The 22,229-nt window shown below is 41.0% G+C and overlaps 1 protein-coding gene across 4 annotated transcripts in view; it reads left to right on the top strand.

The window, feature by feature from the left end:
- atxn7l1 (ataxin 7-like 1) overlaps window positions 1–22,229 on the top strand; it is a 34,183-nt gene that overhangs the window by 702 nt on the left and 11,252 nt on the right. For 3 of the 4 annotated variants that reach the window (XR_005205457.1, XM_037760182.1, XM_037760181.1), the window contains exons 2-5: window positions 87–158; window positions 9,869–9,973; window positions 18,373–18,571; window positions 18,696–19,132. Coding sequence is in view for 3 of the 4 variants with exons in the window: in XM_037760182.1 (XP_037616110.1) it covers window positions 87–158; window positions 9,869–9,973; window positions 18,373–18,571; window positions 18,696–19,132 (813 nt within the window). In the remaining variant the exon portion in view is untranslated. Of the gene's footprint in view, window positions 1–86; window positions 159–9,868; window positions 9,974–17,720; window positions 17,835–18,372; window positions 18,572–18,695; window positions 19,133–22,229 lie in introns of those variants that run through there. The other variant, XM_037760183.1, reaches the window with a different exon arrangement.

Here is a 22,229-nt window from a genome sequence, read left to right as displayed (position 1 = left end):
CATGGCTCCACCACGCATGGACCCTAGAAGTTTGTTGTTGAATGCTCCTCTGCTGTGTTTAGTAAAGTGGCTGTTTGTGTTTGCAGCCTCGTCCTCGGATAAAAGCGACAAAGAAGAGCTCTACTGTCTCGGTGAAGCTGTGAGGCTCAGCAAACAAGGTGAGGAAGTTACACTGATGGACGCTGTCACTCTGTGGTTTGTTATTGTTTTGTTATGCATGATCTGCAGCATTAAGGATGCCAGGAGATGTCTGTTTTGTAACCTCGTTTCACTGATTCAACCATTACTGGGCATCATGCATACTTTTTTAAATACATACTCGAGTTGAGATATGAAGGAAGAAGACAGGCTGTGTCAGCTCTGTCCAATGTAGCACATATGAAGAAATTAGGAAAAAATTCATTACAAAAATTAAATGTAAACTCCAAGATTTTGATTCCCTCTCTGGCCAAAATAAAATACAACATCTACTATTTCAATATATTGTTATTTATTGTTTTTTATTTGTTTGTTTGTTTTATTGACACAACAAACATTAATTACTTCTTTATTGTTTTCTGTTTTCGGTCACTCACTGTGGTTTGTTATTGTTTTGTTATGAATGCTCTGCAGCATTAAGGATGGCAGGATATGTCTATTTTAACCTCTTTTCACTGATTCCACCATTACTGGGCATCATGCATACTTTTTTAAATACATACTTTAGATAGATAGATAGATAGATAGATAGTAACTTTATTGATCCCGAGGGAAATTCAAGTTTCAAGTATCACAGTTCCATAGTGCAAAACATGTTAGTAAAAAGGCAGTAAAAAAGTTGGTAGTGCAAAGTACAAAAAAAATACCAGATATAAAAATACAAGGAGATGAAGAAAAATGTTAAAACTGAATATAGTGCAGGGTAACAGCTGTGATACAAGACAAAAGATACAAAAAGTGAATATAGTGCAGAAGAGACTGTTAAAAATGAGCATAGTGCAGGGTAACTCCAGTAGCTTAGTCTATGAAAGTGCACTGTGTGCATTTTTATCTGTCCTGCAGACCGTCCTCCTTTGTCCCCCCCCCTCCTCCCTAGAGAGGTGTTGTACAGTTTGATGGCTCGGGGGACAAAGGGTTTCCTGAGTCTGTGTGTGGAGCACTTGGGGAGCAGCAGCCTTTAGTTGAGATATGAAGGAAAACATTACTGAGTGATTATAAAGCTGTTTTACAGTAGTACCTGTAACTAATGATTATTTTCTCCATTAATCGATTCATAATTTTGATGTGTTTTTCAGTATTACCTGTAGTCTAAGATAGGGCTGGGCAATACGAAAATATATATTGTCAAAATGATATAAAAATGTCTATCGTATATATGCTTCTATATCGTTTCTATCGCGATATAGGCTAGACCTATATTTATTTATTTTATTTTTTCTCTATAATTTCACATAAAACTATTATGTTGATTTTACACTCAAGTTCTTAAAATGACAAAATGCTCTTTTAATACTTTTTATTTGTCAAGTATATCATTCACACAGCAGTATGCAAACATAGGCTTTACCATATGATTATTTCATATAGACTATTTATTTATTGAAGTACCAGTAAACATGCTATATTGTGATATATATATATATCGTTATCGAAATATGAAATGACCTATACCGTGATAGAAGATTTTGGCCATATTGCCCAGCCCTAGTCTGAGACTAACTGTTTCATCGTCAATATGTTACCTATTTGATAGTGTATACATTATCAGCAGCAGACAACTAGAAGTGCTTGTGCGGGGCTGAAAGTCTCTTTTTTATTGTCTTAACTGTGTTGCTTTTGGGCTCTCGGGCAAGAATCTAGTTGGGGGTTGCGGGGTGCCCCTAAGCAGTGAGTGGGTACCGCGACCCCCCCTCCATCCCTCAGGGGCAGAGCCAGAGGAGTTCCTCCATACCTCACCACGTATAAATACCCACAGAAGCACGCGCTGCACGCTGACACACTTGAGTCATCCCAGAAAGTTTGAGCGTGCTGCAGCCCTCGTACAAATACACTGACACACACACACAGAGCCGGGGAAACTCTTCTCACTCTCACTGGTCAAATACCACCTCCCCCCCTTCCCTCCCACTCACTCACTCACTCACATGCCTCATCTTCCTCTCTCGGAGCCAAACTGTGTTTCCAGAATCGCTGATCTGTCGGCAACATGCCACTTAAAAAGCCCGCTGAGAGTGATATGCACACAGACAAACACACAGGGATACACGTCTTAAATGCTTCATTTGTAAATTTGTATCTAGCAGAAAGTAGATTTACATATTACTGTACGTGTTTATGCACTTGACACTTCAGTGCACACATATTTGTAGATGGTGACGTCCGGTTGGCAGTAATGGTGTGTGTGGTGTAGGACATGATTGGTATCTATGTCGCTTTCTCACTCACGCACAGAGAGACACAAGATGATGACAACCGACTGACAGCCACTGTCATCACCTCACTAGAAATAGGCAGTGCTGTAATGCTTCTATTTGTATGTTTTACCAACATTGTGATATTGTAGCGATGCTTTAGGTGATTATTTAGCCGTCTTTGAGTGTATTTTCTTTTCATTATTGTGGAAAACAGCTGATTAAGATGACTTTAGCTGTGAGGTACAGTATGTCGCCTAAGACAGGAGTATGATGAACATCTCTGCAAGCATGCGCTGAGAGTTGTCCCGGATCAAATGTGCTTTCCGTGTAAATGCTCTGCATCAAACAGAAGGAACTCACCACATCATGCAGGCTATGGCACAATACTTTTTGCAATACATGAGCTGTTTCCTCTGCTGTTTGAATCCTTTCAATAGAGGATTTTTAAAAAAAGTCTACTCTACCTATGAGACTACTCAAAATTAGTCATTTGGTAAATGGGGTTCCATTGTCTGCATTTAAATGATTCAATCTGAAATTAGTCATATAACCTGTCAACGCTTGAATGCAGTCAAAGAAAATGATGCATACACTTCTTGTACTTGGTGCAAATGTGCCCTATGAAATATTGCCTGAGTGAAACATGCATAAAAGCAAAACGGTGTAAAGTCTACATCAAAAACCTTAAGAACGGAAACTATTAGTCAAAAAAAAATTAATTGGCAACTATTTTGTTGAATTGTTAAAGGAGGATTTGCAAATTTTAATACAAAAAATTGTAAACTGAGTATGACTGATGCCAGCTTTGGCTTAAGGAAAATATAAATGTGAAAAATTTGTGATTTTAAAAAAATAAATTTTATAGACCAAACAATTAAAGGTAGAATGTTTTTGGCATCATTGGGGAAAAAAATCCATAATAATCTTTCAGCATATTGTAAATCAAGTGTTCTGAGAGATAACTAGACTTCTGCACCTCCTCATGGCTCTGTTTTCAGGCTTTAAAACATCTAGCCTGTGACGGGAGACTTTGGCCAATCACAGGTAATTTCAGAGAGAGAGAGCGTTCCTATTGGCTGTTCATTCAACGAAGGCAGCTGTCAAACACTCGCAAACTCCAACCAAATGGTGAAACTAGGCAGCGCTGATCAAATATGAATCAATATTCTGATACTGTAATGCCTATTTCTTGCCTCAAATGTTTTCAGAAACATCAACAAACAGCGAGAAATAGGCATTACAGTAACAGAATATTGATTCATATTTGAGCTCAGAGACTGCAAGGCTCTAGCTTGGCTCTGATTGGTTGTTTTTCTCCGGGTCTGTGAAATCTTGTAGATGCCATTAGGAGCACCGGAGGACACAGAGGCACATGTTTTTTTTCAGATTACCTGTCTCATGCACTACTGTCAGGATATAGTGACCGTTTTATAAAAATAACTTTTTAAAATCTTATTTGCTCCAATTCTACCCACTGCAGCTTTGATCGATTAATAGAGAAAATATCCTGCAGATCATAATTGTAAGATGTAGCCCTAAAAACCTTCAATATTTTATCAGAAATGGTCTGAAGTAAAGTGAATGTGAAAGAAGTAAATGAAAACCTTCTGAATAGATGTTGAGTGGAATGAGCTCGTCCTTGATGTTAATGTATTCAGTGTAGATGTTAGATTGTAACTCTGGTTTCACATTTCATGATATATCAGTGAAACCACTCTTATTCCATAAATTGCTTCATGTAAGAGTTTCCCTGACGGGAGTTCATTTTTCAGCCTGGCTTTTACACCCCATGATCATATGACTCTGACCTTGAGAACAGATGTTTGAAGCTTTATACAACTTGGGAGAAGTAGGTTTCAACTTTTTTGAAATGACGGTTTCTTGATCATAACCCAGCACATTTGTTCAGTTTCTCCTTCTGACATGATTTAAAGCAGCTGTGGGTAGAAATGGAGCAAATATGATTTAAAAAAAGTTATTCTTATAAAACGTCACTATATCCTGACAGTAGTGCATGAGACGGGTAATCTGAAAAAAGGCATGTGCCTCTGTGTCCTCCGGTGTCCTCCGGTGCTCCTAATGGCATCTGCAAGATTTCACAGACCGGAGGAGAACAACCAATCAGAGCCGAGCTGGAGCCTGCCTTCTCTGAGCAGCTTTCAATCACTCGCAAACTCTGATCAAACGGTCAAACTAGGCAGCGATGACCAAATATGAATCAATATTGTGTTACTGTAATGCCTATTTCTCGCCTCAAATGTTTTCAGAAACATCTTGTACTGTTTAGCTGTAAAATGAGAAAGTTTGTGACCTGGCAGCCATGTCGAGATCAATTGAGGAAATACCAAGCACCGCCCACCAGCTGGAGCAAACTTTCTTATTTTACAACTAAACAATACACTACAAGATGTTTCTGAAAACATTTGAGGTGAGAAATAGGCATTAGAGTAACAGAATATTGATTCATATTTGATCAGCGCTGCCTAATTTGACCGTTTGATTGGAGTTCGCGAGTGATTGACAGCTGCCTCCGCTGAATGAACAGCCAATAGGAACGCTCTCACTCTGAAATGACCTGTGATTTGTCAAAGTTTCCTGTCATGGGCTAAATTTTTTAAAGCCTGAGGACAGAGCCATAAAGAGATGCAGAAGTCTAGTTATCTCTATGAACCCACAAAAACTTTCTGTCTGCTGCAGGTTTAAGTTGAATCCAGGTTTTGTATCTTGGACAGTTTTGTATAAATGGAGAGAACTTGTTGAGTTTGTAGCCTGGGGATGTGCAAAATTAGGTGCCAGGCAGCTGCTTGGTAAGCTTGTTTACTCTATCAGACATTTTGGTGCAGTACCAATAATTATCTGATGTGCCTGTTGAAAAAACAACTTAAGTTGAAGCTGTGGCCTGTGCCCTCCTCTGGAACTGTTCAAACAGTGAAAGTGGCTCCTGTGCACAAGGTTTCCACTAAGTCGGTTGATTGTAGGTCATTTACTAAGTGAAACATGTTGCTGTTTCTTTGCTACAGTTGCATTATTACTTAGACCTCAGTTCTCTAGAGCAGGACTGAGTAACCTACTGTTCTCATATTGGTAGTCACTGCTTTCAAACCCTGTCTGTTTACCTGTACGTTCTCTTTCAAGTTGCTTTCCAAACTGCAGTTTATCAATGGGAAGTTCATGCACTCACTCTAGATGTAATCTGTGTCCAATGATTGATTGTTTTACTAGCTCCAAACATGTTTATTCACCAGTGACTGATTGTTTTCGTAGTTCATTTTCAGGCCTGTCAGTCATTTGGCAGCGTGTGGCAGTTGGCTTGAGAAACACACACCATTCAGGCTGCAGAAGTAGGCTGCGCTCTTAGTTTGCATTTGACTTGGCAGATGAAGAGGAAATTGCATTCTTGTGTTTTTTTTTCTTCAGAACTTCCACTAAAGTCCTTTGCATATTGCGTTTTGGCTGGGCTTCCCTTGTAGTTTATTAACAAGAAAAGACAGAAACTGTTGTGATGCTGATCCAGTTTTTTGAGCAGAAACCAGTTGGCCGGTCGAGCTAACATGCAGCAGTGTTTCCAGGCTCTCTGTTCAGTTCAGTCTCACGTTACAGTTATTAACCCTAACAACTTAACAACCTGTTGACTACAATGACAATATTTAAAAGTTGCTTTTCACATGCAGCCACACCTTTCCGTTTGTGTTTGTATTATAGCTCAGATCAGGCCCCATTTCAGTTAAGTCAAAAACAAACAGTTTATTTGCTAGTGTGGGAAAGCCGTTTTTTTTGGTCAGCAAACACGGGAATCAGAGAGCTTGAATTGTGGCTTGAATCCAGGAGCATGCTTGGAAATTTATGGGCATGGAAAATGAGTGAGAAATGATCTCTTCCTCTGTATTGACGAGGTGAACTTGTGCACAGCATCTTACTGCTAACTGCTTCAGTGCCGATACTCGGGATCCAACTGTAGGCCTCGGGCCGTATTCAGTTTCTCCCAGTGACGAAATGCTAAGAAAATTCTTAGAATTATGACGTTTTTTTCCCTTACAGTTAAGACTAGATCCTGGTAAAGATTGTGATTCTGAATGACAAGTAAGTAATGAAATAGATTAAATACTTATTACCAGGATGTGAATATGCTACTGCTCAGGTAGGCCTGTGTTTTCAGACATCTTGTGAGCTACATACTGCTACATACATTTCTATTACCTTGGTGTGTATGAATGGCTTTTAATCCGAATGTTTTATGCTTTGATTCATTGATTTATTATTAAGGTTTTTATTTATTGTCTTTTATTTATTTTTCTATTTCTTTGCTGCATTGAACTTTCTAATTTGTAATTGCTCTGTGTACTCTCTGTTTTTATGGCTGGGAAGCACTTTGGAAACTTGTTTTTGAAATGTGCTATATAAATATAGTTTATTATTATTATTATTAGGCCTATAGATTTAACTGTCCATTCTATGCCAATTATTAACATATTTATATATTTTAGATCAACCAATCACACCGTTTTAAAAAGAATGTGTCATACCTATCAACGGGGTCAACCTAGGGCTGACCCGAACGCTTCAAGGCTTCGACCGTTGCCATGGTATTCGACCTACATATCACTATTCAAATTGTTTTTTCATATTTTTTTTATTTTTCATATATAAGTATGTAATAATAATGTATAAATCCCCAAGTAGCCCATGATATAAGGAATAATCCCACAACATTATTATTAGGTATTCTCAGTCGTATATCGCTGTTTGTTGTGTGTAGAGGTGCGCGTGTGTGTGGACTGTCTTGGGCACTGAAACTGGGGGAGATGGAGACAGACAGACAGAAGACCGTGCCACGCTTCTCCACGAATCTTCAAACATATTCAAATATTTCCCACCGAAACTTCAAAGCCCAAAAAATGGCAAATGGGACAGCCCTAGGTCAACTACACCTCCTTCCTGAGTTTCCTAAATCACTCCTAAGATAGGACTCCTTGCTATAAATATTTAGGCTAAGTTAGGAGCTCTCTTAGAGCAGGGGTTACTTGAGGTCCACTTCTGATTGTTAAAAAATTTCCGAGGACCACCTTCCCAAATAAATGACAAACAGGGCTATAAATATGTGTTATGCCGCTGTCAGGTGTAATGACCCACATAATATTCAGCTTACCCTCACCCATCACTGCCTGCCATTATGAATCCAAAGTATTGAGGATCATATTGTGTGTCCTACAAACAATCACACGCTTTACTGCTGCAGGAGTGGCTGTTTCTCAGTGGGTAGAGTGGTCGTCCTTTAACCACAAGGTTGGCGGTTTAATCCCCGCATGTCGAAGTGTCCTTGAGCGAGACACTGAACCCTAATTCCCAATTATGTAAAGGGGAGACTCATGGGTACCCATAGAACTCATTTTCATTCACATATCTTGAGGTCAGAGATCAAGGGACCCCTTTTGAAAATGGCCATGCCGGTTTTTCCTCCTTTGGAGTGTTATTTCTCAGCCCAGTGGTTGAATAGCTCTCTTAGAGTATTCCCAGAGCGTTTGACTGATGTGAAAGCCACTTCCCCTGCCGCTAATATCAGTTTATTTCACCGCTTTGGTATTACTATCTTGCCCTTCATTTGTTTCACTCTCATTACCCTTCACTATTTATTTAACAGCGGTCTTCAATCAGAATTAACATAGCTCAAAAGTTATGAAATATCCCTACCAAGCAGCAATCATGTCAACCTCAGTGTTTGTGTCCTTGAACGCTTCATGCATGAGTAATGAAACCAACTGTGACCTTTTGCAGTATGTACACACACTCACACGCACAAGCTCACGTTCTCTACATATTTGTATGATATGGCTTTGACCTTGAGTAACCTCGCAGATCTGTGTCCTGCTCACACACACACACACACACACACACACACACACTGACGAGGGTGAAGCATGACTGCCGATCTCTTTGACATCCCAGATGACACAAAACTCGCCAGCAATGCAAGGTCATCGTGACATGCACCCACACGCTGTCAGACACCCACACATTCTCCAATTTTTTCTCTTGGGAGCTTTCACAAACACACATACACATCCACACACACACCCCACCCCCCCTCAGTGAGACTGGCGTAAGCCCCATGCTAATAAGTGCTGTGATTTCTGTCAGTAGAGTTTGTTTGGGTGCAGGAAGATTTGGTTCTCAAAGCTTAATCAAAAGAGATAGCATCCATTGGACATATTTGTTTTTCTCAATATTTCTATTAATCTTCAGTTTTTGTTTAGTGGGTGTGGTATCTCTTGTAACTCCAGGCACAATGGTTGCTGTATGCTAGATAGAACACAGGATGCTAGTTTGTGTGTGTTTGAAAGGCTTATCTGTTCTTACTATCTGTGTCTTTATGCCTGTCTGTTTAGTGATTAGAACACACATTATCATCAGTGTGTGAACTGTTGGTTATGATGCTCCATGTTAGTGATTTCTTTTTACAACAGGTGACTCTTACTATCTGAAAAGCAGCTCCAAAGCTAAATGATGAGCTTCAAAGTCTGGCAATTTTTGTGTAATTTAAATACACAATATATTTTACTTTTGTGTATTTTTTCGCTCTTTTCTTTTGTTCTATACATTTTTCATATTTTTTTCTGATTTTATATCATTGTAAATTGCACATCTTTTATTATTATGTTTTCAAATAAGCTATCAATTATAATATGTAAATTCTCACTAGTTTCTCATCTTTTATATACAAAATGATTATCCTGGAAAATAAACCCTAGATTGATATGGAGTCAGATCAGTCTCAATATTAATGAACGCTCACAAAAGGATTCACAAATGTATTTTGTGATTTATACATAAATTACAATATTTTTCAATGCACACAAAAATAGTTATTTCTGTATATAAATGTAAAAGAAAGAATCCACATAGAAAAAATAAGGTTCACAAATATATTTCTGACGCACACACAAATATTTCTTGTTTTAAATAAATGTAATAGAAATCCACAAATATATGTATTTAAAAGTATTTGCAATTTTCATTAAAAACATATTTGGATGTTGTTACATTTCTATACAAACTGTTGAACCTGCATTTGTAAATGCTTGCAATATGTGAACTTAATTGCATTTGTGTGTTTTTTTTTTGAGACTCCCCTAACGTGCACCGATCTACAAATGCATTTTTTTTCAACAGGAAATTATCTGTAGCCAATCCGATGTCTCCCTCCTTTTCAGCCAATCGTAATGTGTGTGTCAGCGCAGAAGTTGTACTGATCAATCATACATTTGTTGTATTGTATTGCTAAAGAGAGTCACTTTGGATGAATCTGCTAATTGTGTGATAAAGCGCATTGAGCACCTGAAGAAATTAGTGAATTGGACCTCTGGTGTTAACAGCTAACTTGACCCATAATACAGTTTTGCAAAAACATGCTGTATCCCTTTAACTCTTGATTGTTTGTGTTTCTAAAATGTGGCCTCTACTCTTCCTGTCCTCCTCAGAGATGCTCGTCTGCCGCAAGTTTCCAGCTCTGGAGGATTTTTGTCTTGTTGTCTGCCATGTCTGCAATCAGGTGGTCACTCCTCAGGGCATCCTCACACACTATGGTAAGACACACACACACCACAGGGCATAGGCACAAATAATAACCTCAGGGCATAATCACACACATCACCAAGACACACACACGCCTCGGGGTATCTCCAGTTGTCACTCGGAGGCACAAAACTAACATGCTCATGCGCACACACACACACACACACACACACACACACACACACACACACACACACACACACACACACACACACACACACACACACACACAAACACAAACACACAAACACACACAGAGTCATTCAGATCAATGCAATAGTTTCTATTTATCCCTTCAGGGCACTTTGAAACATAGTTTACAACTTATCCTCCAGTCCACACTAATAAACACCACTCGGTTATACCTTTTAATGCTCAGCAGGCTGATAATGACTGAAATACACTAAATAATTTACAGAGTAATGGACCAGATGTAGCATTGTGAACAAGCTTTTTTTTAATCCAAGAAATAAGCATATGGACAAAGCCAATTATTGCTACTATTTGTACTCCAAAAAATGTACGAGCAAGAGGAATTATGGGTATATTAAAAGATGAAATTACACATGTTAAACCTTACCTTTTTAAGACTATTTGTTATTTAAGTGGTAACACTGTTGATTCCCGCCTCCCATTGGCCCCCGCACCCTGTCTGTCTACCTCTTGTTTGTTTTCAATTGTGGCTCCACTGAGCGTGCTCGCATCTGCCCGCGAGCTGCTGCTTCCTTCTGTTGGCGGCACGTGCACCAGCCTGAGCCGTCTGTTTGAGGGGGATTCGGGGGGGTGAGGGTGGAGGGGCGGTGGGGGGGGAGACACACAGTCACGCTTAATGAACACACACACCCTTCTCCCCGAGAGGAGAGAGGCCAGCGGAGTTGCAAGCGCGCACATTCTCACTTTCTGTTTCTCAGCAGAAAGAGGTCAGTGGTATTGTGAGACACACACACACACACACACACACACTCCTGGCGAACGCTGTTGTTTTGTCCCCGCTCCTGCCCCCCCCCGCCTTCGTTGGCAGCGTTTCTACTTGCTGACACGTACTCAGAGTCGGGTAACAACAGGTCTGATGCACATGCACACACACACAGTCAGGAGTGGGAATCTCCTGAGAGCTCCCCATAAAACAAAGCTACCCTCGGGCCATAACATGATAACAAGCAGGCGACCAGCAGGCCAAGTCACATAATGACTAGTAGAAAAGTCGAATGTGTGAATTACTTTCATCTTGTTTCATCATATACTTTTATATTTAGAATCATTTTAACTGTAGTGCAGTGACCTAGAAGGCACACTGTCCAGCCACTTTAGTTGATTCATTGACTACATTCTTAAATTTGAAGCATTATACACTCGGGCTGGGACGATTCACCTATCTCCCGATTCGATACTATCACGATACTTGGGTGCCGATTTGATATGTATTGCGATTCTGCAAGAATTGTGATCCGATATTACGATTTATTGCGATTTTTGTTAACTTTTTTAACACTAGTATGTAGTCAGAGATGTGCTGAAGTCAAATATATTAATCATTGTCTGGAATTATTTATAAAAAAAATTCCAGCAACCCAAAAATCAAAGAATAAAGACATTTCCCTCACACATTAGTGGCATTTTCTTTTTAATTTATAAGGGACATGTCATGTTTTATACTTTTGGTGAATATAATCCATCAATCTTATTTGCATATATGTATTTTGTATATACAGTTCCCTTTGTTAACACCTTATTTTGAAAACCGGACATAGTCACACGTGTATACTTCCTCTTACCTCTCCAAGTCCGTCGCTAGCTCTCCCGTCAGCTCCGTTCTCTTTATACATCCATGGTCAGCTCCATCGGGGCCGTTTGAATGCATTTAAAATACTGTAAATGTCAGTATATGGGTGCTCTACAGTTGTAGCGTCGGACGATTTGACCACGGAGATGCGAGTGACGGCCGGCTTGAATGCACGTTATGGAAATACGATAACGTTTCCTGTCCATGACAGAGTTAGCATGCAGCTTTAGCCATGATGTCTAGCTCTGCTTTTCCTGGAAATGTGTGAAACCCAAATTGTTTCCATACTTTACTGTATGTGTAGTGTTTACCACTTTGAATTTAAAATGTGAGGATGCAGGTCGTATCCACGCCGACCCTCCGCCGTTTTCTGTTTTTCCGTTTCTGCTCACTGCGGCCGGCTGCGGTTTGTTTTGGTTGAAGGATACGGAACAGATATGACGTCACGTTACTCAGACTACAATAATAAAAGCAGTAACTTCCTTCTACCTCCGCATAGACTCAAATGAAGCAAATATATAGATTCTGGCATTAAAAAAAACAATTTCAAAACCGTAAATAAAAAAAAAAGAATCGCGATACTTAGGTGTATCGATTTTTTTTCCCCACCCCTATTATACACACAACTACTCTGTGTCATGACATGACAAATGCTCCTCCTGGCCTCTGCTGAGAGGATTGCCTCTAGGAACCGGCACCTGTTAAGATTTTTCTTCTGATGTTTTATGCATTTCCTCCCATTGTTGCTCATTCCTCATGTTACTGGAATATCCTCACAAGTATAGTGCCATTGTTCCCAGCTGGGGATTCTGCTTCCAAATGTTGTGACTCTGCATTTTCATTCATTGCAATAGCCTTGTATGTCCATCATGGGATCTGCCTTCATGCTTGACCTGTGCGTCGAATCAGCACTGAGGCTTTACATATACGGAAATGCATGCATGCACGCACGCACACAGAGTAGGAGGGGGTTGGCTGCCTCAGGGGTCAGTGGCTCTGTGTTATACACGCCCAGTTTGCTGCTCAAGCTTTGCTCTGTGTCTGACGAAGAGAGTGGTCACAGCTTCAGCTAGGACCTGTGCTGGATGGGTGTTTAATATATGCCATGTCTTCTGTTTAGAAAGGTTATTGTATCTTATATGTCAGAGACTTGCTCTATTTGTTTATTTAAATCTCCTTAGAGTAAGGTAAGCATGTATATTCTTGGCATAAGTGGCCCCAGTGGGTATCAAATAAACCCCTCACACTGGCAGTGTCTGTATCATGCTCTCTCCAATGAGCCTGTGAAGAGAAATTTGCTAAGACATAGTTTAATGGTGGGTGAACATCAAAGCTTATTATGGACAGTTAGGATGTTATAAAGACAGTTTCCCAGTGAAGATTTACGATTTCTCTACTCTTTTCAGCAATGTGGGGAAATTATTGAAGCTTTCTTCATAGTCAAGTGTCTCCCACTGTACAGATGTGAAGCCAAAATATCCCGGATACGGGAGCTACCATATTGAGATTTTGAAGTCATTTGGAGCCAGAGTATGCGCAGTAGTGATCAGGTGATGGAGCCGCGGTATCGAGGTCACCCGTCCGAGCCAATCACGAGCCGAGCACAGCCGCAGCTTGCTAGCGAGAGAGACTTACTAGACAGAGAGAATTACTAAATGGGTTTTATTTATATATATAAAGATCCAAAACGACGGCTAGTAATGTAATCGGTGTATGCCCGAGCATATCGGTAACACTGACTACCACAGCAAGCCTACTTTACTTTAGGGTTGCTGTGATGTCTTTATATACAGTGTATGGTTGGTACATTTGGGCCCTGAACACCATGACAAATTAGAGAATTCAAGAGTCACAACTGATGATCTGATTTGTGTGTGTGTGTGTGTGTGTGTGTGTGTGTGTGTGTGTGTGTGTGTGAGTGAAGCGTAAGCCATGCTTTTGAAGCTGTCTGTTTGGATGAATCAGCACTCTGTGCCGTGTTCAGATATATCCTTCTCTGCACTCTTTCAGTCTGTCTCCAGTGCTGGTGGCCTGCTGTGTGTGAGTAAGTCCTGTGCACGATGAAAGGCTTGTTGCTGTTGATGGGAGTGTCTGTCTCTCTCTACTCGCCGACCAACTTCTCTCTGTAGTGGTGGATTAATTGAGGCTCTGAGGCAGGTCAAAAAGAAATATCCTCTATTTTCTTTTGGTTTTATTTGCGCTCCTAACTTAACAAGTGTTTGGGCTGCTTGGTGCTTCCCTGTCTGTTGTTGTGCCTGAGCTGAAGTGCAGTTATTAATTTCACACGATGTTCGTCTGTTGTCGGAAAGTTTTGCCCTTAACCACAGACGTCCTGCTTAGTTTCGTTTACTGGTGTTGCTCATTTCGCTCGTGTTATTGTTGTTGCGGCTTGGCTGTGTGCGAACCATTAGAAGAGGCTCGGGACAGTTAAAATGCCAGCTATACTGTACGTCAGACGTCTTTGCACTTAACTTTGTGTTTCAAAATGCAAAGTGCATGGCATCACAATCATTTTTACCTCATCTGAGGACCAAAAGGAGAGACATTTCTTTTCTGGACTCTTAATGCATCATAGTATCTATGCAAGAGAGTGATGGTTCACAACCTCTTTTTGTTAACCACATCTCCCCTTCATAGCGATCTTTTTTTTCATTACCAGCCTCCATGCCTACTGTCTTTTTGGCCAGCTAATGTTTAGTCATCTGAGATTTGAAAACATGATGTGAAAATGTAGTTAATGTAAATGTTGCCTTGTTTTTTGCGAGGGGAATTATGTTATTGTTCACTTGCAAAAGACATAAACATGCTGTCTTTATATAGATTTCCAGTACTATGTGTACTACCAGAATCCCACTGCTTTTAATATACTGTAATATAAGCCTAGTTTCCTTCGACCCAGCACTTCTAGATAACCTGAATAACTGAGAATCTTCACAGATGCTTTTCTTAATTTCCTCATATCTATTTCTCTCTCTCTCTCTCTCCCCCTGCTCCTCCTCGCTCAATGTAAACAAACCCAGCTGAGCTCTGAGAGCCTCCGCTTCCTCATCACGCAACGGCTCCACCCACAGGATGAGTCAGCGGCCAATCGGCAACCAGCTGGGCTCTCAGCATTGCCATAACGACAGGCAGGCGGGAGGGAGCGTAGTAGCGAGGGTGCCCTTGTGGTCGGGTGGCTTAGTGACCTTGCCTGGGCAGCCGTCCATGTATTGTAAATCAGTATGGTTAGCTCCCAACTGGCTCCTCGCTCACAGGATGAGCTCTGTTACAAAACTATGAAGAATAAGTTGTCTATCATTCATTATGTCTTACTGTAGATACAAGTATACTAGCTGTACAGAGTTTAATCATTTTTTTTGGCCAACAATTTAAGCTGCCCATAATTATGTTGTTTTAATTTTACAGTTATAAATATATAGTTAACCTTAACTTTTATTTACCGTCATTTTGCAGAATTTTTTTTTTTTTATTATTCAAATAGTAATTTTTCATATTGAAAAATGCAGTATTTAAAAAATGTTTTCTCTTGTATTAAATCGAACAAATGAACAGGAAATAAATCCAAAGAAAAGCATGCAACAGAGATTGAATAGCAGATTGAGTTGGACCCACAAATTCACAAGAAAGGGTATACTTGACCTGTCCAAAGAGCATATCTGATATCATATTTCTTCAGATATTTTATTTAACTTCTTCCTGCCTGGGAAATTAGAATAATCCTGAAATCAGAAAATACAAAAAAAATACACACATTTCCCAGTTTCCATTGCTACAGTACAGCTTCATTGAACTGTACAGTTGTGCTGACTAAAATGGTGTGTGAAATAATGTGTGATTTAATGTGTGAATTTGTTACTGTCGTAGCTGCATACCTGCAAATGTGTCTCTGGACTTTGATCCTGCTACTCTGAATACAGCTGCCTTCCTCGTCCTCTGCTTCCACTGGCCTATTTACACACCTGCCACATACACACACACACACACACACACACACACATACACACACACACACACACACACACACACACACACACACACACACACACACACACACACACACACACACACACACACATTCTCACATACGCTAATTATGCTCTTGCAAAGTATTCTCATACATACATACTGCATGCAGAGATGCTCTGCTTTGCATGCAAATTACATATAGCCTATACTTTGGACAGAAACACACATACACTGGCAGTGTATACGTTCTCAACATGCTATCATACCCACACACACACACCTGTTATACTTATGCCTGCAGAGGCTAATCTCTTCAATGCACACTTTGCACACACGCACACTCTCCCTCAGTCACCTGCAGCACACTTTCATGTGCACTCTGAGCAAACACACAGGGTCAGTCAGTCTGTCTGCTCTGTCCTTTTTGTTCCAACGTGCTGCTGTTAGTAGACTACTACTACACTCATTAACCTCGTTGTTTGACATTGTGACACACACACACTCACACATGTTACACACACACAGAATCCCTTATGCTGCTCACTGAGTGAAGCATGACATCACCGCTACTTAGGAGTTTGTTAAAATGTAAAAATGACACTAAAACGTGGTTTTTACTGGGGTTATGTGCCGGACTGTTTCTTGGCCACACTAGCTGTTTCCCCCTGCTTTCAGTCTTTGTGCAAAGTGAAGCTAACTGGCTGCTGGCAGGATGGTGGATACATATTGACTCTACAGACACAAGAGTGGATCAGTCTTCTAATCTAACTCTCATCAGAGTTGGATTATCTCCCTCATCACGCTGGATGAGGGTGAGAGGTCCCTTTGCTCTGTGTCCTGTACGTGCCCTCAGATGATGTGATGGACGCGCAACAGGGGTTTTTGGGGAAATCTTTGTCCGCCGTGGACCGTAGGCCGAGCGGGCACTCCTCTGATGGCTCAGCGACTAGCTCTTGGTTGTGTGTTGCGATTTGCACAGGTTACGAGCCAATGGGAGACACTGGATCTCATGCAACATTAACATTCTCTTAAGTATCTCTTAATTTTCTGTTCAGAGAAAAAAATACAAGAAGTCAACTCCAGATGCACCAAATGTTCTTAAACATCCAAATCTGCTTTGACGCACGCACGCAATATCATCCAAGGGATTTTATAGTCTTAATTTAGATCAGAGGACCAATAGTACTTATTTAACGCACAAATTTAATAATCCAATCATTACATTACTCCTTTTATTTCCTTGCAAAGGACAAACCATTTGTGGACTGTAAAAACAAGATGTTTTTTTCTTATCTTGGTAAGAGTGCTCTTGACCTCTCGAAAAATGTTCTCTTACCTAAGAGAAGAGCAAAAATAAGACAACAAAGGGAGAATCTCCTAGAACTGGAGTTACATCCAGGTATTTTATCTGACTCTGTTAGTCCGTCACAGTGTGTGTGCGCATGTGAGAGAACAGTTGTGTTAGGGAGTTGTTGTTTTAGCTTGACCTTGGCTTGTACATGTCACACTCTCTGTCAAGTATTTTAAGGCAGGGCCTGAGAAAACATGTTTGCGGGACACTTGAGTTTTGTATATTTGCTGTTTAATCTGTAATTGTGAGCATGTGTGGCTATGCACACAAGTGCAGTTGCATACTTTTGTTTTGTTGATGATTGTGCATGGATTTGCAAAAAGTAATTGCGTTCATGTTTCCAAGGTGAATATTAATGATTTCATCATGTCAATGCTCTCCTCCGTTTTTAGATTTGCATCTTATCATCAGACAGGAAATTCAGCTAACCACAAGGGCCGGTCCCTTCCCAAAACTAACAGTTGAATCTTGCTAGATCCGGCAGATGTTGTTTATATACCTCCTGAAGCAGCCGGTAGATTAGAATAACTATGTTATGAATATAACATAACACCTCATTTCATATCATTTTAGATACTTTTACACTGTGTTACTTTGTGCACAGCCCTCCTCCTTTCTCTGTTTTTTATGACATGTTCGCCCCTCTGTTTTCATTCAGGTAGCCGGGGTGTAGTTTCCCTGTGAGACAGTCAGAGAGAGACAGACAGTCCTGGACCACACCCCCTTATTCCCTCCCCACCCTCCTCCCACAAAGACATGCATAGCAAAAACCGTAAGTTTGAGCTCCTCTCCTCTCCTACTTCCCCCGTCCCCACACCCCACAACCTTGTGATTTATCCCCCTCTCTTTCTGTGTCTCAGCATCCTTTAACTTGTGTATTCCGATCAGATCTGGGTCAAAAATGTATTTATAATTGTTGGCTCCTGTTTGAACCGCGCACATAATAAACAGATTGGTGGAGTTAATCACACAAGGACACTTCAGATGGTGTCAGGCAAGTTGCTAATTAGAGAAAAGTACACTAAATTGATTTGTAAATGCTTCTATTTTTTTGGTGGAAAGGATCTGGCACCGATTTGTCTCTCCTGTGTTACAACACAGCCATCTGGCACCTAAGCACGGCAGAAAAAAAACCAAGTTGGTGTAAATACAACACCGCACTACACTGAGGTGCTAATCGGATGCAAATCAGATAAAAAAAAAAAAGTACCCAGATCCAAAAAGTACCCACTAGCAATGCATGATCTTGATAGTATGAGCGTGTCTTGAGGTGTTACACACTTTTTTCTCTGTGTCTTGACCTGTTCCAGAGAAGCGCCACGGCTCCCCCGCCCCCTCCAGGAGCCCCCTGGTCCCCATGAAGCCCAAAGCGCCTGCAGTGGCCCCCGCTGTGACTCCCAGTCCTGGGGACACGCTGGCCTTCAGGGTCCCTAAAGATTACCCTCACTCACGCTTCAGCAAGGCGCCTCTCGCTGTCTACCCACCAAAAGGGGCACGGAACAAGACGTGGTGGGAGCATACTTCTTTTTTTAATATTCACACTCACCCACGTCATTTTTAGGAGCTGTCGGAGTTTCATAAAATGCTGCTCCAAAAACATTTAGTGTTTTAACTCCACTCTTCCCTTCTGCAGTGTATCCCTTCCAGTCGTCAGCCTGGAGAAGATGCCCTGCCTCAGCCGTGCCGACTCCGCATCACACGTGCGCCTCACCTCCGCCTCTTCCTCCCCCTCCCCCTCCTCCCTCAAACCTCCATCCCTAACTCCCCCGGCCTCCCAGCGGTCCAGCGAGAAGCTCGTGAACGGTCGCGGCACCGGCGGGCCATCCACGCCGCGCCCCACCACCTCTCCATCCTCTCTGGACGGGCGGCCCAGCCCGGCGCGCTCTCCACTGGACAGGCGGCTGTCGTCTACACCTTCTCCCTCCCCGCTGGACCGGAAACCCTCCCCGTCGCCTTCCCCTTCTCAGAGATCTGGCGCTCTACCACCGCCGCCGTCGTCGTCGTTGCCATTGGAGAAGAAGCACCAAAACGGGACTAAGACTTCCTCCAGGTCACAAAAAAGACTCTCAGGTCAGGCCTACATTTTTTTTCTGTATTGATCCCAGTGAAATTCCTTGTGCATGCATGTTTGTTTGTTTTTCTGGCAGCTTCGGCTGACTCATGGGTGCAATTGGGTTCTAAATGTCGCTGAAGAAGTGGAAAAAATTGAATAACTGAATCATTTTCCTGCCTGGTTTGTCATATTGATTCATCAACCTATAAGTCACAAAACAGATTCTGTAACTTTTAGTCTACAAACATTCCTGTGCTGGTAGAGTTCAATATTTCTAGCTTTGCTCCTTGAATTAAACTCTTGAAGAGATAGTTTGGGTGTTTTAAAGTGGGGTTGTATGAGGTAGTCAGTGTATTACCTACAGTAGAAGACGGTCGGCACGCCCCCAGTTTGGAGAAACAGACAGGAGTTACCGTACGGGAGCAAAGCGATGTACTGCTGTGGATGGGGTCTGCATCAAAACGTATTTTAGCCACCTAAAAGAAAGACCCACCTAAAAAAATCAATATCAGTTTAAATGTACGCTATATTAAGATAGTTTACCTTGCTGTCAGACAGCTATACAGGCTATGTTTCCGATGGGGAGCCGCTATCTATGCTCTCGCCAAAGCAACCAGACTCCATTGAAAAAAACTTAATTTTACCTCGCAGAACACGAGGATCGTGTGATAGACCAGAAATTCCTGTGTTTTGCGAGGTAAAATTTCAGTTTTTTTCAATGGAGACTGGTGGCTTTGGCAAGAGCATAGATGGATACAACGGCTTCGGTTCCTTGTCGGAAAGGGCTGTCTGACGTCAAGGTAAACCAGCGAAAATTTTCTAAATATAGCGTACACTTAAACTGATACTGATTTTTTTTAGTTGAGTCTTTCTTTTTGGTGTCTAAAATATGATTTGCTGCCAGCCCCGTCCACAGCAGTACATTGCTTTGCTTCTGCGCGGTACGTTCTGTCTGCTTCTCCAAACTGGGGGGCGTGACGACCATCATCTACTCTAGGTAAGAAACTGACCGTGGATAAGTACCTGATACAGCCCCACTTCAAAACACACAAACTATCCCTTTAAGCTTTCCATGCCTATGCTTTAAAAAGCTCACAAACTCCCTATTTCTTATCTCAGTATCGTTTGGAAAGCTTCCAGTCTGAGTGTTTGGCTGCAGACAGGACAGTGGTGGGGTGAGAATGTGTGTGTTTTAGAAAGGGTGAAAGGCTTTTCTCCATCCTCTCACTACTTTCACTATCTTTCTCACTTATTTTTTCTCCCATCTACTGTTGTTTTCTTCTCATTCTAACTTCCAAACTCAACTTTTTTTCCTCTTAACTTAACGTCGATGCACACAAGTTAAACTCGTGGTCATCTCAAAGTAAGAGAGGTAAAAACAATTCAAAGCAATAAAGTCAAATTTGTGATGGATGCTTGGTTGTTGTTGTCATGATTCTCTATCCAGCGCTCCCTCTCCTTCCCTCATTTCTCTTTTGGTTTGTGCTGCGTCTCGCTGTGCTCCGAGCCTCTGATTTACACCCTCTAATTCACGAGCTCCCGCTGCCAGAAAGCTGCTCGTCTTCTTGAGAGATTTCCCCCACCTCCTGCGTCTCTACATTTTCTCATCCTCTCACTCTCCACCTCCTGCCTCGACCTCCTCGTTTCTCTCTCGCACACTCATACTCTGGCCTCGTTTGTTTTCTCTTTCGCACACTCCTGTCTCATCTTCGCTGTTGGTGTTTTCTCTCTGTTCATCATCGTCTTGTTTCCCACTCATCTTGTTCTTCTGCTTTTTTTCTGTTGTTTGGTTTCCTCTCATCAGTGTCTTCCTTTTGTCTGCGTTCACACTAACCATTTTCCTCTCTCTTTCTCTCGCTCTCTCTCTCTCTCTGTCAACTTCCTTTTAAAGTCTGTGTCAACTTGTGAGTGAGCACGTGAGTTTGTTTATGTCTGAGTGCATGTTTGTTGTTGTACATGCGTGTTTGTTCGTCTAACCGTATGCATGGGAGCTGTCTGGTACTGCACAGAAAGATTACAGGGATTATAGCAAAGGCCAGCACTAGATTACAGCCTTCTGACAGTAACACTGTTTAAGATAACCTGCTGACTGGAGGTTGCTGTTGGCCGGCTAGTTTGTGTGGGACTACAAAGGTCTCCCTGTGTTTCAGAGCAATGCTTTTGCTGTTGTTATCAGCATAGAAAATTCACTGAAGTTTGCTCTCCATGGCTCAACTTAGTTCCAACATTTACCATTTGATCAAGGATGTAAAACATTTGGAAGTAATGAGTGGTGTTAGAAGGTTTTTTTATGTATGTAAATAGAAAATTCACTTTGTTTTATAACTTCTTTTCTTATTTTTTGTATTTATGATTTTTAGCTATTTGTTCACCAGCTGAAAGGAATTGGCAACTAGAGCTACAACGATTAATCACTTAGTTGTGAACTATTAAATTAATCGCCAACTATTTTGATAATCGATAATCCATTTTTTAAGACAAAAAAAGTAGAAATACTCTGATCCCAGCTTCTTAAATGTGAATATTTTCTGGTTTCTTTACTTCTCTATGACAGTAAACTGAAAATCTTTGAGTTATGGACAAAACAAGACGTTTGAGGATGTCATCTTGGGCTTTGGGAAACACTGATCGACCTTTTTCACTACTTTCTGACATTTTATAGACCAAACAACTAATCGATTAATCGAGAAAATAATCAACAGATTAATCAACAATGAGAATAATCAACTACTTTATGGCAATCTAATAATCAACAAGTTTAAAACAGTGGTCTGGTTTGACCATATTATTAAAAACACTGAAGTAATTGCCCAAACAGTCACTTGTAAACATTTATCAGAACTACATCCTGGATCAACTCTGACCTACCTTACATACCACAGTGCATTGTTGTACAACACGGTGGATGCATTATTGTTTGAAATGATGGTTAAACTGAGAATTTATTTAAAATATGTGCTGTCATTATGATCGCTCTTGTTGCTGCCTTATTGGATTTTAGGGACTGAGCAGGGACTGTGTGTTTTTCAAAAACGTGGGTTTTTATTTACAAAAAAATACAAAAAGAAATGGGCTGTAAAAGAGTTCAACAAAACTGATCTGAACAACCAACTC

This window comes from Sebastes umbrosus, chromosome 23 (genome assembly GCF_015220745.1).
Source record: "Sebastes umbrosus isolate fSebUmb1 chromosome 23, fSebUmb1.pri, whole genome shotgun sequence".
NCBI lineage: Eukaryota > Metazoa > Chordata > Actinopteri > Perciformes > Sebastidae > Sebastes > Sebastes umbrosus.
This window is presented reverse-complemented; position numbering and strand designations above follow the sequence as displayed.